Source organism: Pithys albifrons, chromosome 3, assembly GCF_047495875.1.
Source record: "Pithys albifrons albifrons isolate INPA30051 chromosome 3, PitAlb_v1, whole genome shotgun sequence".
NCBI classification, from domain to species: domain Eukaryota; kingdom Metazoa; phylum Chordata; class Aves; order Passeriformes; family Thamnophilidae; genus Pithys; species Pithys albifrons.
In genome coordinates, this window is record NC_092460.1 from 63,062,864 (window position 1) to 63,081,179 (window position 18,316).

At 37.4% G+C, this 18,316-nt stretch overlaps 1 protein-coding gene across 1 annotated transcript in view; it reads right to left on the reverse strand.

Moving 5' to 3' along the window:
* Positions 1-18,316, reverse strand: part of ZDHHC17 (zinc finger DHHC-type palmitoyltransferase 17) — a 66,083-nt gene that overhangs the window by 33,620 nt on the left and 14,147 nt on the right. Inside the window, exons 2-5 of the mRNA XM_071552182.1 lie at positions 14,897-15,000; positions 10,577-10,699; positions 5,275-5,352; positions 3,705-3,849 (exon numbers count right to left, since the gene is read on the reverse strand). Of these exons, the coding sequence (XP_071408283.1) occupies positions 3,705-3,849; positions 5,275-5,352; positions 10,577-10,699; positions 14,897-15,000 (450 nt within the window). The remainder of the gene's footprint in view (positions 1-3,704; positions 3,850-5,274; positions 5,353-10,576; positions 10,700-14,896; positions 15,001-18,316) is intronic.

Sequence of the window (18,316 nt, forward strand, 5' to 3'; positions counted from 1 at the left end):
TCCCTGGACATACATTACCAAGGTAGGGCACAGGTATTACTCATATTAAGCTACTATGTTAGCTGAGATAGATCCCTTTTCAAAGGAACTTGAACGAGAGGCAAAGCAACTAAGATTGATTTGCAAACTGTAGTCTAGATGTAATAAAGATCATGTAGCTGGGGATAGCAGACGCATGCTCTAACAAACCTCTCATCAAAAATTCCTTATTATTTCTATTACCACAACCAGACAAAAAGTGAGACATTTTTGAAAGGAAGGTCTATTCCTGCTTTTTATCAGAGAAAATGGGCTGAGGCAAAAACGTAAACCTTGAGCAGCTGGCACATATTAAAAGACTGTTCACCTATTCTGGTGTACCAACAGGCATTTGAGCATTAATTTCTCATTTAACTGTTAATGACAGATCGGTGCTCATGAAGAGGTGTGCCTCTGCTGTTAGGACATGGGACGAGCACTGCAAGAACCAAAGAGTCCAAGAATGAGTGACACAATGATCAAAAATTGAACATATTGCTGCCCTCTGAATGTGGTTCAAGTGCAAACTCTGTGGAACACAACTGGCAAAATTTTCACTTGTTTCTGAAGTACAACTCTGGTTCTGAAAAAGAAAAAAACTTTGCATATGCAAAGATAAGCAGACTTACTCGTAGGAAACTAATACAAGATTTCACAAAAAGCTTTCAGAGAGGCAAAAATCCTGTGAAGAAAGAGGTTTCTGCACAAAAAGGAAGTACTCTGCTGCTTGATACTATTTTGTGAAAGCAACTGAGGTAAAAGTGTATAGGAGCACTGCTCGTGAACTGCAGCACCAAAACAACCAAGGCTGTGGTACTACAAAGTTGCAACTCTGACAATAAAAACATGTACTTGATGAATAAGTGATAGTTGAACTATGAGCATGAAACTATGAACTATTATTAATAAGTTAAACTATAATTTTAGAACTACAATATTGCTTACAACATGATCTTACCCTACTAGCAACTTTATAGTCACTGGTTATCTGTGATTGAGCTAAGTTCACCTCACACATGCCACAGGATGAGAACACGTTATTCAACCGTTTGACATATCATGTCCATCTTAACTTAGTCCAGGTGAATGTTTTTCTATGCTATGTCCTGGTATGCCTTTGGCATTTTAAGTAGTGCAAGCACAGTGTCAGGCAGTCAAATTGTACACTGTACACTTTTAAATGCCTTCAAGTTCTTTTCAGTTTTTCTTTCTTGTATTTTTTTAAAATAATGATCTTACCTAAACTTGAACCGTGCTACAGATTCTGTTACTTGACATCTGATCATATCAGGTACTTGTCCCAGGCTTGATTTTGACCCAGGCAACCAAATGACACAAAAAAATGAGCAAATTATGATACAGCCATGAAACAGTCTCTCAAAATTTAGTAAGACATGATTAAATAAAAAGCAACAGCTATCAGCCACTGCTGCCTCCTGACTGAGTAATACTTGCTGGCATGAAAGCAGGTTCACTTCCAACCTAAACCAGAGGGCATCTGACCAAGAATTCTTCCCCTATGCTGCACTTCAGAAGATAAAGGACTGGACTCATGTCACAGATTGGAAATGTCACCATTGGCTGCTGCAGCCCAGAAAAGAGTGAAGCATCAATACAGTAGCTGGGTTCCAGCTCTGTCTCAAAAAGCTACAAGAAGCAATTAGGAGCAACTTCTTAATCCACCTATCAGTGGATGATCACAGTTCTGAAAGCTGGCTCTTCTCTGACCACACTCATCCACAAAGGCATCAGGACCAGGACTAACAAAGCACAACATCCTACACTGACCTTTATTTTGACCTTTGCTAGCTGTCATTTACCGTGCAGGTACAACAATAAGGGTCAGAACAAGGGCAAGCCTACTCTTTGGATATACCCAGTCTTTCTAAAGACAAAAGGCAAAAAAGTAGCAGTACATAGAGTCAGCCCATATAAACAAAAGCAGTTGAAATTTCCAAATCCAAATGAAAGTATCATAAAGAAGGTGAGGAAATTAAATAAAAAGGGAACAGATTAATGGCCTCCTATGTATTGATTAAAGGAGTATTAAAAAAATAAAATTGCCTATTTCCTATAGCTTCTAGAGAAACCATATAGTTTCTCTAGTTGTATGTAGTATAGCTAGAGAACTAGGAGTTTAGGGATTACTACATGCTATTGATATTTTTAAACATATAAAACAATATATAATTTTAAAGTTGAACTTTGTGAAGTACTTTGAAAAATTACTGTTAAAATTAATTCATCAAACTTGCATCACAGAAAGGATACCAAAATCATATTTGATAACATTTGAGGGATTTGGTAAGAATCAGCCTTTTAAATGCCATTGATAGTGAGAGCTGTTTCCAAGATAATAGGTCTTAAATTTTAAGGCTACTTTTATGTCTCCATGTATGTACTCATGTAAAGACACACAGCTTCTTGTGCACTGAAGTATTATATGCTCAAATAAGCAGGACAAAACTGTGCATAAATATGAGGACAAACAAACATTTACAGGGAGATTTCATAATCAGAGTAGAACACTTTAAAGGCCATTAATACTTCATTAATGCTGTGCTTTAAACAAGTTCGCACTTGTATAATATCAGCAATATGTTTCTGGTAACATAAAACCCACATACAATTGCATGTATTTTTTCAAGAAAATACAAAACTTGTTCCCCATGAAAACACATTCCTCTTCAATCATTATTTCTTATACAACAGCAATTATACAAAATAGGACCAGACTATTCCTTTTGCCTATCTTACTCTCCACCATACACTAAATACTATTTTACCAAACAGTTATCAAACTGAACACTGCATGGAGCAACAGCTTGGTGTTTTTTACATGTAAGGCATAAATAATTTTCTGTAGCAAATTTAGTATTTGTTTTACATAGACGAAACCCACTGATTCCATATTCTACATGAGTTACTGGATCATATCTCACTTGGTACGTGAAAGAATATGCAGAATACAGAAACCTGAACAGCACTGGTAGGACAGTCATACAAGATGAGGGCTTTAAGTTTTCTATATAGTTTACACAGTAAATCCAATTTTTGCTTTAGGCACATACCTCTGGGTGAGTAAATCAACAAATTACAGTGCAGGGTGAGCAGCAAAAACATGAACAAGTTTTGGAGCAGACAGAATGACAGATGGGACACAACAGACCAGTAATGGTTTCACATTATATACACACATTACAGATTTAGCCATAATATAAGAGGGTAGCAAGAAGGTTTGGGGTTGTTCAGTTTTACTTCTATTTACATGTGCAAGTAATTAGGAAACAATAAATTAAAAGTTGTGGACTGATGCATCACTAGCTTCTTTATCCATGTATAACTGATGATTCTGTGAAGAATTCGACAAGACTTGCTATCATTGTCACAGTTACAACTAAAGATTAAATTCATTAGAAATAAAGAATGGAGTAACTGCCAGAATTTCCATATACTACACTAGATGAGTATGAATTAAAGCCAAACTACTCAGACTACTGTTACAGGAAATTAATTCAGTAGGTGGCACATCAACACTACATTCTACAATAAAGGACATGGAATTATTTTTGTATTTATTTAGGCAAATATTTTGCATTTCCTGAATGACAGGTATAGGTTTCAATTATTTTCATACTCTAAATTTGAGTAGAATCTATTTAAATATGACATTACTTAAAATTTACCTGTCCCTTTGCTATCAGGTAAGCAACAATCGAAGTGTGTCCAAACTGGGCAGCCAAATGAATACAGCTACATCCTTCTCCATCAATTAGCGACGGATCTGCCCCATATTTCATCAGCTGTACAACCATGGATAAGTGACCCTGTCTAAATGTAACAAAACACAAAAAAACAAACAACTGAATAACTATATACAGAAAACCTATTAAAATTTGAATACTAGAATACAACAAGTATGTTTAGCAGTAATTACACTACTGGAGCTCCTGCACTTTAACTCATACTTTGAAAACAACAACTGTCATGACCTGATTCTCCAATTGAGTCAGCAAACTCATTCGTAGAAGCAAATTCTATGCAGACAATGCATTCATCACATGTAATTAGTTTAGGTGAACTGTATAGCAAAAAAGACTATTAACAAAAAATCTCCAACTTACTAGTTTAGAAATCTACTCTACTGTGGCTTCTTCCAATCAACCTATGAAACCTTTTATTTTAAAATAAACTGGCTAGATACTCTCACTTTTTGTGGGCTTGTGGTTTATCCTTCTACGATTAAAACCAGCAAAATCAAAACTAGAGAGGAAAAAAAGGAAAACGGAAGGTCTACACTTCCTCTGCATTACGTTAAAAGCTTAAGCATCTTTTTGGCATAATGAGTATAGGCACATCCTGCTTTTAGACATGGTGCCTGACTGTCACCACACGGTTTCTGAGATGAGCAAAAAGACCTTTTCAATTTGTCAGAAGCAGCTTTAGACAAAGCTTCACAGAGCAACAGATTACAGGTATGAATGAACACCAGAAAATTTAATCAAGCTTTTGTGCTATCAACACAGAATCACAGAATGTGATTCGTAACAAAAAGAAATACAGAAGCTAAAATCTTTAATGAAGGCTGACAAGCAAGTTTTCATCTTTAGTAAACATGTTATTTTGATATATTAATCTTCTAAAAGCTCATTTTCTAAGTCTCCTTTTGCCGTCTACAGTTAAAAATACTAATATGGACAGTGCTTCTTTCTCGCTTATTTCTAGGTGGTTGTCTGAAGGAACAAGTACTGCTTGAAGGCTGTCTTCAATTTTTCCAGCCATTCATCATTCTCTGACGATCTTGCACATAATAAATTTGATTTTAAGCACATCTTAAAAACGTAAATGCAATAGAACACTGTAATGTAAATGCAATAGGACACTGCAAGGACAGTGTCACAAAAAATCATCCAAAGACCCATCTGGAAAGGTTTTGCTGAACTTCAGAAGACTTGACAAAAATATAATCTCCAAAGTAAGAGTATGTGAAGGTGCCTATAGACTCTGATTTTACTTGTTTTCCTTTTGTAGCAATCACCTTCCTCTGCATCAGAAAGAGTAAGACAAAAAATGAATCATATACAGAAAGCTCCTTTAGCTCAAACATACCAGATTCCCAGTGAGCTCAGTTAAAGGTTGAATTCATTCTAATACAAAGTATTTCCATAAAATACAGCAATTTCATAAAACTATCAGTAGCAGATTTCATGCTAAGCAAAGAAACAGATAAGAAAATTTCAGAAGACTTTTTCCCACCTTGTTGCCCAGTGAAGTGGGGTAGAATTTAAATCTCCTCCAAGCTGATCAACGATAGCACCTTTTGATATATAGTATCTGGAATAACACAAATAGAAAACATCATTGCTTGTCTCAGTTAAATTGAAAGGACGCAGTGAGGATGTTTGATGTTATGCAAAACAGGCAGTTAGAGACCAGAACTTTTTCTTGTCTTCACATAAACTTCCTTTTTAGAGGTCATGCATATACGTTCAATTTTTGTCTTTCTGACAAGGGTTGGGAAAGTAGGGATGCCTCCTACTGTGTTTTAAACATGATGCTATTTCCTAGTTTGATTTTAACTTAAAATAGAATACTTGCTATATAAAGTGATACAAACTCTGCTACCACTGAAGGATTTAATAAACTGGATTCTTCTTAAATATCTAAAGGCTGTTGCATTAAGTAGAATTCTGAATTACTGGTAAAAGAATATGCTGCAAGAGACTGTAATTTTTAGAGAACTTTGGCTAAATGGCAAAATTATATATCATTAGACTTGCAGCTTGTATCATCACTGGAATGGCCCTGCCGAAGTCACTGATCCCAGAGATCACATTTAAGTTACACATTTAGTAAAGGACTAAGATTTTTACACACTTCTCAAATGTTATCAATCAAAGGACAAAAACCATCTGAGTATTTTAAAAATATTTCTAAATGTTGAGCTAGAAATTACTTTTCCCTCAAGAACATCAGTGCTGGTCACTTCTCAAACATCACCTCCTAAGGGCACATGAATAGGAAATTCCCACGTGTCAGAAGCCAAGCAGAGGAGGCAGAAGGCTGGCTTGGCTGGGCAGGGATCTCCTCTTGGACATGAAGCAAAAAAGGAAGATGTATGCCCAGTGGAAGCAAGGTCGAGTGACATGGGAAGAATTTAGAAGATGCTGCTTGCTGCTGTAGGGAGAAAATTAATGCAGTCAAAGTTCAACTGGAGTTGAAGCTGGTCAGAAATGCGGGGGACAATAAAAACAGTTTTTTCAAATATATTCACAGAAACAAGCAGTATAGAAATATCACTGGCCCATTTCAGGATGAGTATGGTCATCTCACAAACAGAAGCAGAGACAAGGTAGAGGTGTTTAATACATTCTCTGCCTCAGTCTTCAAGACAGATGATGGATCAAGGGGGTCTCAGTGCCCTGAGCTGGAGGACCATGACTGAGAATGATCAACTCCCAGTCAACCTTGAGACTGTGCAGGATCTGCTGCTCCAGCTGGATCCCTACAAATCTATGATGGCATTCATCCAAGAATCTTCAAAGAGGTGTCTGATATCATTATAAAACCTCTTTTGATGATTTTTTCAGCAGTCTTGGGAATCCAGAGAGGTCTCAGCTGACTGGAACCTTGTGAAAGCATGCCAGTTTTCAAGAAGGGCAAGCAAGAGGACCATGGAAACTACAGACCTGTCAAGTTATGGAGATTATTCCAGGAAGTCTTGAAAAACACCTGAAAGACAATGTAGTCATCGGTCACAGCCAGCACGGCTTCATGAAAGTCCTGCTTATCAAACCTGATTTCCTTCTATGATAAGGTAACCCACCTAACTGACCAAGGAAAGCCAGTTGATGTCATCTTTTTGGATTTCAGTAAAGCTTTTGATACTGTCTGTCACAGGATCCTCCTGGTCAAAATGTCCAGCACAGCTGGATAAACACATCATGTGGTGGGTAATTGGCTCACGGGTTGAGCACAGAGGGTAATAATGAATGGGGTGACATCACACTGGTGACCTGTCACTAGTGGGGTTCCACAGGGCTTCATCCTGGGCCCTGTGCTCTTCAACATCTTCATAAATTACTTGGGCACAGGACCGGAAGAGATACTAACCAAGTTTACAGATGACAGAAAAGTGGGAGGAGCTGTTGACTCCCTCAAAGGCAGGGAGACCCTGCAGAGAGACCTCAACAAATCAGAGGGCTGGGCAATCATCAGCCATATGGAGTTAAACAAGGGGAAGTGCTGGATTCTGCACCTGGGATGGGGCAACCCTGGATGTTCATACACACTGGAGAATGAGATGCTGAAAGCAGAAAGGGAACTGGGGGTCCTGTTGATGGCAAGTTGAATGTGAGTCAGCAGTGCCCTGACAGCCAGGAGGGCCAACCGTGTCCTGGGGGGCATCAGGAAAAGCATCGCCAGCCAATCGAGGGAGGGGATTGTCCCACTCTGCTCTGCACTGGGGCAGCTTCACCTTGAATATTGTGTGCAGATTTGTGTGCCACAATATGCAAAAGAAATTAAGCCATTGGAGAGCATCCAAAGGAGAGCAATGAAGATGGTGAAGGGCCTTGAGGAGAAACCATAGGAGGGGCAGCTTAGGTCACTTGGCATGTTCAGCCTGGAGGAGAGGGAGGGGAGACCTCATTGCAGTCTACAACTTCTTTTTCAGGGGAAGAGAAGGAGTGGACACTGATCTCTTCTCTGTGGTGACCAGTGAGAGGACTCGAGGGAATGGCCTGAAGTTGTGTCAGGGTTGGATATTAGAAAAAAGTTCTTCACTCAGAGAGTGGTTGGGCTCTGGAAGAGGCTCCCCAGGAAGTGACCACAGCACCAAGCCTGACAGAGTTCAAGTGTTTGGATGATACTCTCAGGCACATCGTGTGACTCTTGAGGATGGTTCTGTGCAGGGCTAAGGGTTGGACTCAGTGATCCTTGGGGTCCCTTCCAACTCTGCATATCTTGTGATTCTGTGAATGTTTATAAAAAGATGATCTACCTGTAGCAACAAAAGAGGTTATTCATTTTTAACTGCAACAATTGATAGTTCCAGTCATTTGTACTGTTTCTGTGAACGGCTTTCCTTGCCATTTAATCTGGGACACTAAACTTTTTGAAAGGAAATGCAAGCTTTAGAAGGAAATTAATGTTTTTAAATACAGGCCTTCCCAGAAGGCTTCTAGTTTTTCATTCACCAACAAATGAACCTTTGGAAGTACTACCTAGCTATAGATTCCTACGTGCTTGCACATTTCAAGTACCTGTGCCTACAGACTTTTCACTTTGAAAATATCTGTCAGGTACATATGAATGTTGCTCTTTTGCCCACACAAGCTGTCCTTCAAATCCTCAGAAATGAGCTTCTGGCACCTCAAATTCCTGTAAGTGTTTCAAGACATGGCAAAAAGAAGGGCAACAAACAGAACAACTTGAAAAATACTGTTCTTAAGTAACTACTTTCATTTGCTTTAGTGCTCACTGATTCAGAGAGGGGAATTTCAAAAACAGCCCTTTTAGGAACCTTTAAGAACAGAAAATAGCATTAACAATACATGTCCACACTAAAAACATTTAAAGAAAATGTTCTTTTTGCTTTAGAGACATCAGACACAATTCAGTACTTCATCAAATTTGCCAAAGTAATAACGTGTTTGTATGACAAACAAGATCTGATCTGATTGATGCAGGACAGTCCACTCCTCTGGCCTTCAACACTAAAAGAACACAATGTCAATATGTCTCTTCTGAAGTTAAGCTTTTGGATTTCACTATGAGAACAACCAAAGATTCTGTGAAAGTCTTCGTTCCACACAGGGGAAAACACAGAGCACATGTAAGGTAAAAAGACAATGCAATTTTGTTACTATGAAGTATCAACTACCAACAAAGGAATTTGAAAAAGACACTGAGAAATTATTTGGTCTCCTTTGGGAAGGAGTTCCAAAGGAAATCTTATCTAGATAAGACAGCAGAGAGAAATTCACAGTCAAAGCTTGGATTCATTTCTCTGATGTGACAGTCACTCACGGGGAGGTGAACGCTAAACAGATTGTCTTCATTCAAACACTGATCCTTGCAGAAACACAGAATATGTTCAGATTCTACTGAGCAGCAAAACTGCTTACTGATTAGCAGGTTTTATTTAGATGGAAGAACTTGCAGTTTGACAACTGGGAAAAGACAAGGCGACAATCTCCTGCCAGATGGTGCATTGAAATAACATTTTATGTTTCTATAAGTTCTTACTCTAAGTTGAGACTTATCACTGCATTTCAGTTTCAGTACATACAAATGGTGAGATTTTTTTGCAAAACCAGACCAAGAACTTAATCTCCTTGTCTAAGCAGATCTTGTAGAAGGAATTTTGTGCTCACTGAGAATGTCCCTGAAGAAAGAAAGAACTGGGCAATTCTACTCTCAGTGAGTCATCTAAGCTTCTACCAGAAGATGCAAGGTATGCAAGTCATATTTAAGCAAGCTACTTATATTTAAAGCAAGATCTAGTAAGAGGTTGGCTTGAGAAGAAAATACTTCCACTTATCTCCCTATTAGGATCACTAAAGTCTTTGCCAAGTGTTTGAAAACTACCCCAGCTTGCATTCAGTGCTTGTGGAATCAAAGGGCATGCAGTCACTTGCTAGAAGCAGGAAAGGTAAAGAGAAATTCTTGTCTGGAGAAAGTTTGATATAGGGAATGGGAAAATGCAAACAGTAGATAACTGTAGAGACATAAGGCCATTTCTTGCATTTTTTCAACATTGAGTTGAAGAGATACCACTAGATCAGTGCCATGATGGAAAGAGAATTGTGTTGTAGACACTCATCCCTGATCCTACTGAATTATGAAGTCAGTAGTTATCCTTACCACTGGGTTTCACCATTACCTATTCTGAATCTTAAGATGGGATGAAGAAATACTAAAGAAAAGTCTACTTCCAAGCCTGCCCTCTCCACAGACAGTGACTTCTTTGAGAAGACAGTATATAGCCAATAACGACTAAGCACACTGAGATCTGGTATCATGAGAGCAGACGACATACTCTGTCTCTGTACTACCAAGCTTAATAGCCAACATATTTAATGAAATTATCCACTGCACATAAAGCGGAAATAGTGGAGACTTGGGGAAAGATGTGATTGGCTTAAATAAAACAAACCAGAATAATTTCATTCTAAGGACATAAAACAAACTAGCATCTTGCAAAAAAAGTGAGAGAGCACACAACAAGGAGAGTGATATAAATGAAAATAAAACAAGATACCCTGAAGAGAGAGGAACTTAGAGTGTGAGAACTGCATCAGAGGAAAGGAATTTACGATACAGTTAAACACATCAGTAGTCACACGCACTCTAGTAAACAGCAGGAAGAATATGCAACGCTGTATACCACAGAGGTAGAGATGCATCAAGAAGGGATAAGAGCTTTGACATCCTATCAAGAAAAAATGACAAACTAGATACATTACATTTAAAGACATCCAGTTGTCTTTGAAAAGAGAAATCAACATTTTTAAGGATGTAGGTGTTTTTGTTTAACTTGAAGTGTAATACATACTTCACCAGATCTATCCTGTTGTTGATTGCAGCCCAGTGGAGAAGCGTTACGTTTTCTTTGTCTGGTTGTCGTACATCATAACCAGCTTCCACCAACTCTCTACACCGTTCATATATTCCATACCTTCAAGAACAAAATAAGATTTGTCATAGCTCTTACACCTCAGATAAAAAGGCATTCATCAAACACCATACTTTTGGTCACACTACAAAATCTTCAACAGAAAAGAAAGAAGAAAGCACACTTTCCATTTCTATATGGTAACAAATCTCTTGCAACAAGAAGCTGCATGGGTTCAGATACAAAAAGGAATAGTAGGAATGGCTTCATCAGGCTTAGCATCACAGACTTCCCATTCTCCCCACTGAAAGACCAACTGCAAGTCACAGGTAACTTGGTACTACTTGCCCACAAAGCAAAACATGAAGTTCTGCAACACATCAGAAGAGTCTTGCCAGGGAAACAAAATTCTTTCCAAAAGTGATACTGAGAATGAGCTACACAGCAATTTTTTAATTTATCATCAGTTTGTCTGTTCTTAGCAATTTATTTTGGTATCTTGAACTCAATCATAACTGATCACAAAAAATGTAACATACAAGGTATAATTTAATGAATTTTCAATGTATTGAATCGACACAAAAGAACTCAAGGATCTTGGCAGACAAAATGTGCCTGGCCAAAAAAACCTACGAGTATAAAACAATTTGCTCCTCTTCCTGGAAGCAGCAGGCTCTCAACAACTAAATAAAACACTGAATATGTTGCAGTTATGGTTTCTTGAGCTCTGTCCCAGAAATGCAGCATTCTTCTCTCAGATACAACCTACAGTCTTCCACCACTTTGCTGAAGCTGACTGCACCTTGCCTTTTTCCAAAGGTTCATGACACACAGTTAGGTTACAAAATGACGAAGTCATCTATTTCAGACATTCAGCCTAATCGTGCTTGTAATATTGTTATAAAGGGCTCTATGGCCTTCCAGAGGCATGGAGGGAAAGATTCATACCCTCACAGGAGATTGATGCAATAATTTAACAAATATTTTAGCATCTGAATGAATTCTACAGGGTGATGCCATAAACATCCATATTGAGCACAACTAAAGCACATTTTTGAGCTTGTCTTGAAAGAAATAGGACTAGTCCTTCCAGGGCAAAAATACCACCGTGGAAGCTCATTTTGCTATCACAGTCTGAGCTATTTTGGTAACTAACCTGCAACATTTGTCATCGCAGGTTAAAGATATTCTGACCTTAATACTTTGAAAACCAGCACCCTATTGCCTTTTGTGATTTAAATATGTAATCCATTTTTTAATCTTTTGTCTACAAACACACAGACTCTTAAAAATAGACACTGCCAGCTTTGCTGCACGACTGACATTAAATTTGGCAGAATAATAGGAAGGAATCTCTCTACAGTGAGCATATCACCATGCCAACAGGGTAGGTAAGCCAGGAGCTCACTCCCTCATCTTGCTATCACTGTAACTCACATCTAAGCTGTTTTAATGGGAGGTGCAATTAACAGAAAGATTATCTTTTTTACCTTTTGAAATCTCATTCCCATGAATGATCGTGGATAAATACTAACAAAGCCTTTAACACATTCCCAAGGTTTTTTGTATTAAACAGTAAGACAGCTTTGTTTTCAACAGAAAAGGTATACCTCAAGAGCTGCTTAATGAACCATTAACAGCAATGTTGAAAGATGAGAAATTCAGCTCTTAAATATGTTCCTAAGCCCTAAATTGTCTAGACAGTTGTGGCTTTATTACTAACATAGTTAAAAAAGTCCCATCCTTCCACATGAGCTTCAGGTACACCTCACTTTCAGCAGTATAATCAAATCCCATGGGCATAAATGACCAGGAATAATGGACATGTACCTGTGTTCCAGTCTACCCACTCTCCCCTGGTAGTACTTAAAAAAAACCCCAAACCAGGTGTAATCACTCCTTCGGCCAACCTTTACCAACTTGCATTATTCCAAATATATCTTTTCTTTTATCAGTTACCCTGTGACTGATGAGAAATAGAGATGAAAAAAAGCATATTCTGAAATGTAATCAACAATCTTTTGCCTTGGGGTAAGATTCAGCATATTTCATATTTTATGCTGCACTATTTCACAATGCACACAGCTGTATTTTCAATGCAGTGAATAAAACTAACAGAAAAGTTAATATGGGGATCATGAAATTGTAATACTTGGGCACTAGGAATCAATCTTCCAGATGTCACAAAAGCACTTGTTAATATCATTAATGTTTAATACTTATGTCATAATGGTTATTTAACATACTTTCAGCAAAGCTGGAATTTGCTCAAGCTCACTACAACCCAAAGGTGTCTATTCACTTCTCAGCAGAACTGAAGAACACAATGCAAGCATTGATGTGTCTCAGATTTTGTTCTCCTGGTGACAACTCATCATATACTTCTCTACCTGTGAACATTTGCTATTTCTCCTCAGTTTCACAGCTTAAAAGATTTAAAACAAAACAGAAGCAGCAACTTTAAGTTGTTCACACCATACCCTTCCCAAGACATCATAATAAAAGATAAGACTCCTGATAGAGGGCTACTGCTGCCAAAGGAGATAGAAATAAACATATCCAACACATCACGATTAAATTTTGCTTATAAATCACTTATGGGGTTTTTTTCCTATAGTAACAAGACTTCATTTCCTTGGAGCTGCAGCAAGAACACTGATTATCACAGAGGGAAAAAACCACAGGCAAGCATTGATGGTTTTTTTACTACTCTTTTGAAAACAGTTTTTCAAAACCAGATGAGTGGCCTGCTTCTGCTTTCAGAAACACAGTGAAAACTTCCTATGAATGAAACAATTTTGCTGTAACCAAATATGACAAAAAATTACACACATATTCTTACACCTGCAGATGGAGGACTGAGACACTACAATATTTAAAGCTACGTAGATACTCTTGGACATGTTTTAACAAAGCCAGTGAAAAGTGGTTTTTGTATTCATAAATACTAAAATCAAATACTACCACTTTTATTCCAGCAGAAGTTTCAGCAAAATAAAAACAGAAAGAGACTGGTTTTGATTTAAAGCATGCCCAGGGCCCCAGGTCTGTGGAAGAATTCATGAGGAGCATCATGGAAAAAAAGTACTAATACCAATACACTCTTCAATGAGAACCACTCTTTCCTATAAAAAGTCCTAATGTGATTATAGGAGGCTACCAGATTTGTAGCTCTCAGTGTATGAGCGTGTTAATTCAATGTGTCCAATCTACAGAGCGAGAAGATAAAGCACTGACACAGTTCAATAAAATATAGAACAACACTTATGGAAAAATGCATGGAGTTTGCAAGCTCTTACTTTTCCTTGCTGAAAAACATAAAATCAAATGCATTATTTTGCTAACATTGTTTTATTTCTCTGTAATTTAGTGTCAATAAAAATATCTAAAAATACAATTCTACAGCCACATAGCATATATAAAACACAGATGAATTTCAAACATTTTCATCCCATTTTTTTCCTTATCATAAAATTGAAGGAACTATGTTCTTGACTTTCATGTATATTTCAACAATAACATAACTACTTTCTTGCACAGGAGAAACTGACTTGGGGAAAAAACCACCCAAACAAAGAGACTGAAAATTATTTTTATTCTATTTTTGCTACACTTTGATTGAACTTACTGAACTGTTTGGGGATACTGTGCTAGGAGACCGATGAGTGGCCCTTTTTTACAAAAAAACTTATTGTGACATCTTATATACATTAGATCTGAACTAAAAAGAGAGTCAGCAGATTTTTTAATCTATGTGAATACTGATTTTTGAGGACAAAAGATAGAAGATAAGATCACCTATTTTCATACATACGTGTTTCTGTAAGTGTGAATAACTACATCATTTTAGTAGAAAAAGTATATCCATTAATAACACTCAATTAATATATTAGCAGCATTATTTGTTTTACTCTTAAGCCTTATGGTATTTGGTGGGTTTACTTTCTGTTTGAAAATACCTCTTAACCACCACCTACAGAAAATAAACATCAGTATCAACAGGAAGAAAACTTCATGCTCTCTTCCAACAAACTGCTCAGCAACCCTATGTTTACAATTTACCATATTTTCTCCCATATATTTTCATACAATGCTCGTAAATTTGTTGCAATTGTAATTTTATAGAGTTCACTCCTAAAATCTTCCACTATCATATTGACAAATACAGTTTCTCTTCCACTTAACACACATAATACAATCCATTTTACTTTTCTAATTAATACAGACACAGGCAAATCTAACAGTCAAAAATAAACTTACTGTGTGGCTTTAACAATATCCCAAGTGCTGTAATCATCAATGTGGCTTTTCCGTCCGAGAGATTCACTATATCCATGGTTGTAATGACTTTGAGGTTTTATTTCCTAAAAAAGACAAGTTTGCTTTTAGAACACCCAAATCAACAAGTTTCTCAGAAATAAAAAATTTTATAAGCAAAACTAAAACTACCTAAATGCGAGAGTGGTACATTTCTACGTACTGGAATGCAGGCCACCATATTTCCCCGTACACTTTACAGAAATATGACTTGTAATTGCAGAGTTCTGACAAATCCTAGAGTAGGATAATTTTACAGAATGTTAACAAAATGTAACAAAAATTTGCTTTGATTGTTTTTGGTTTCGTATTTTTTGTTTTGATTTACTTTGCTTTTATAAATGACACAGCATAACTAAAAAAGCTACTCGCCATGAATAAAGTCTCACTCTGTTACTACAAATAAATGGTGTATTTCAAATAGCACAGTCAAAACCTTCTAGAAAACAAGTAACTAGGAATGATTAATATCATTGACTAAACCCTACTGATGCTTTTTGATTCTTCAGCTCCAGTCCAAGCTTCAGAGCTGATCTGTGTATGTTTAACCCATGGGCCTCAGACATAAATGGCACAGCCATGACATGTTTTTCACCAGATACAGCTCCCTGACTTCATTCTGTTGATGAAGGGCAACACTTCCAGGCTCACTGTTTCCCTGGATATATTCAAACACTGCATTGAGAGATCACTAGGGCAGCAACACATCATTTTTCTTTACAAACTTTCTGCATGTGAAAGCTCAGCAAGTTGAAACTGAACATCTTCTGGATGATTTTCTGTTTGTTACACATACACAGAGGCATCAGCTACAGTATCCACCATGCAGTTCAGCACAGCTACATAAAGTGTGAAAATAACAAAAAAAGCAGCAAGCTCTCCGAAAGTTCTAAAAAATCATTTTGATTCATTTCATTAAAATGCATTATTTACTTTCACTCAGTTTTCCCCAAGGTATAATTCCATGAGCAGAATTTTTTTCTTTAACCTAAACCTGGAAACACTTTTAAACACCTTAGGAAAGGTGTTTAATTAAACGATTCCAACATTCAGTTAATTATTGAAATGAGTGGCCAACTTGTTCACTATTATACTAGACACACTTTTATTTTTTTTTTCAAAAATGAAGATAAATGAGTTAAGACAATGATCATGTAGCGCACCCAACGTTAACAAGGATTCAGTCCCAAATCCCCACCACTACTTTTCCCAAGAGGCAGATGTTGCCCTGATAGCCAAGGTGACAAAGAGATGTATTAAGGCAGGGAGACTTCCTACTGCCAAGATGAGTAACTTCCCTGTTCCTCACATTCTCTCAGTTATGCAGTAATTTCTGCAAAAGCTGCTCTTGGTCACAATGAGAAGTAACTTCTTACTGTGCCCAGTTGTGGCTGGTCAACCAAAGTGTTTTCTTAGTTCCTGGGACAACATTAACCAGCTCTCTGTTGACAGGATGGGAGTTCAATTGCTCTCCGACTCTCTTAATCCAGACTGCTACTCATCTTGGCTGTAAAAATACAGCCAATATTCCTGGAAACTGGATGCTGGCAATCCAATCTGTCAGTAACACTGACAACTAGTGCAGCACAAGTCTTTATTTTGAAAATAGAGTTGTTCTTATACATGACTTTTCTTCAGAAAAACATTTTTTTCCATGTCACACAATACCTAAGTGATTGTCAGATTACATCTTTTCTTGACCACAATGTTATTCTGTGTCAATTAATTTTTCTTTCCAAACCTGAAAAACTAAAGGACCAGTTAAGCATTGCCAGCCCAGCAGGAAGGTTGCTCTGCTGCCATCTCTACAGCAGAGACAACCTAAAAATATAACAGGGCATTTGCTGACATCCAGTTGTCTCCCACAGTTCAGAAACACAGTTTCACTTTGTATTTGAAGAAGGTAACAGCTTAACCAAACCATTTTTTCCCCAGCTATTAGATAAGCCAGAGTGTTATCCAGAGTAAAACATGCTGGAAAAGATATCAGAGATCATTACAACTAAAAAAAAGAGAAAGTAAAGACCATGAAAAGCTAAAGGATAAGTAGGCAGAGGCCAGAACAAAGAAAATTCATTGTCCTGGAGCATCTTGATGAGGAGACAGTAATTTGATGTATTTCTTAGCATTCCACAGCTATTGCACAGGAAAAAGTGTCTCATCCAACAATTATTAAAAGAAAACTGAGAAACTTGGGCTGCTTTTCAGTCAGGTATTACTGTACCAGAGAACACTATTTTTCTTAAACTGCATTTTCCTGACCACTTCAAGCATGCAAATCAGGTTTCTGCCCCCTTGAGCTGCATTAGCCGGTCAAGAGAACATTTTCAAGCAGTGTAAAATTTATGTCCTAAATCAAGCCTAGAGCAATCATGAAATCAGTCTTATGATACTAATGTTTTCATAAAAACATTTATGGGAATACAACAAAACCCTACATATTAACTATTAACCATGTACATTCAAAAAAGTGAGATGACATTCCTTTGCTCCTGCTACAGCACAGGTACCACTTTTCTAATGCCTTAAAGCTGACGACAGTGCCCTTAACTTGAAAAAATATATAATCTTTAGTTTCCTTTGGTACAGAGAGTGTCTCTGAAACACAGGTTTTAACAAAATTTGAAAGTTTCAGTACACATTAATGCAGAATAGTTGAAGCTATAAAAAAGGTTTGAGGCGACAGCAGGTTATGCGTGACGTAACATGAGTAAGCAAAAAAGCAGTTTTCCCTCTTTTCTGCCAGACATACATGAGCAGACACAACCCATTTGCTTAATATAAAGACTCACAACAAATATAGTGAACCTGAAGTTTCGCAATTTACTAAGGGAGTTGAGTTCATGTTTTATATTTAAGAATCATTCCAACAATTCCTAAAATCCTGAAAGGTATATGAACATCAGATCCTCCAACATCATACCAAGAGTCTTTTATACCACAGTGTGAAATGTGGAAAAAAGGATGACTTTAGATATACCTGAAAAGAAGATGCAAGCACCGCTCATTTTGGAAGAAAGTATTTTAGGACAAATCACAGGAAAGCAAATAAAATCTGACTTCTCAATCAATACAGTCAGTTCCCTGCAGCCAGGACACAGATTCCCAGTCCTAGACTCAAAATATATCACTCAGTACTATCTATGCAACGAGGCACCTGCATGTTGGCTCACAGCAGCACACTCACTGCTGTCAGTGTCATTTTACTGAGTTTAACTCTTACATGGCATTTCCAGTGCCTGGGTTATGACTCATCTGCAGAGTAACTTCTTGGTTCCTAAGCCAAAACGCTAGCAGGAATCAAAAGAAAAGAGAACTTGGATATTGAGTTATCACAGTAGTACCTGAATCACCTGGTGACAG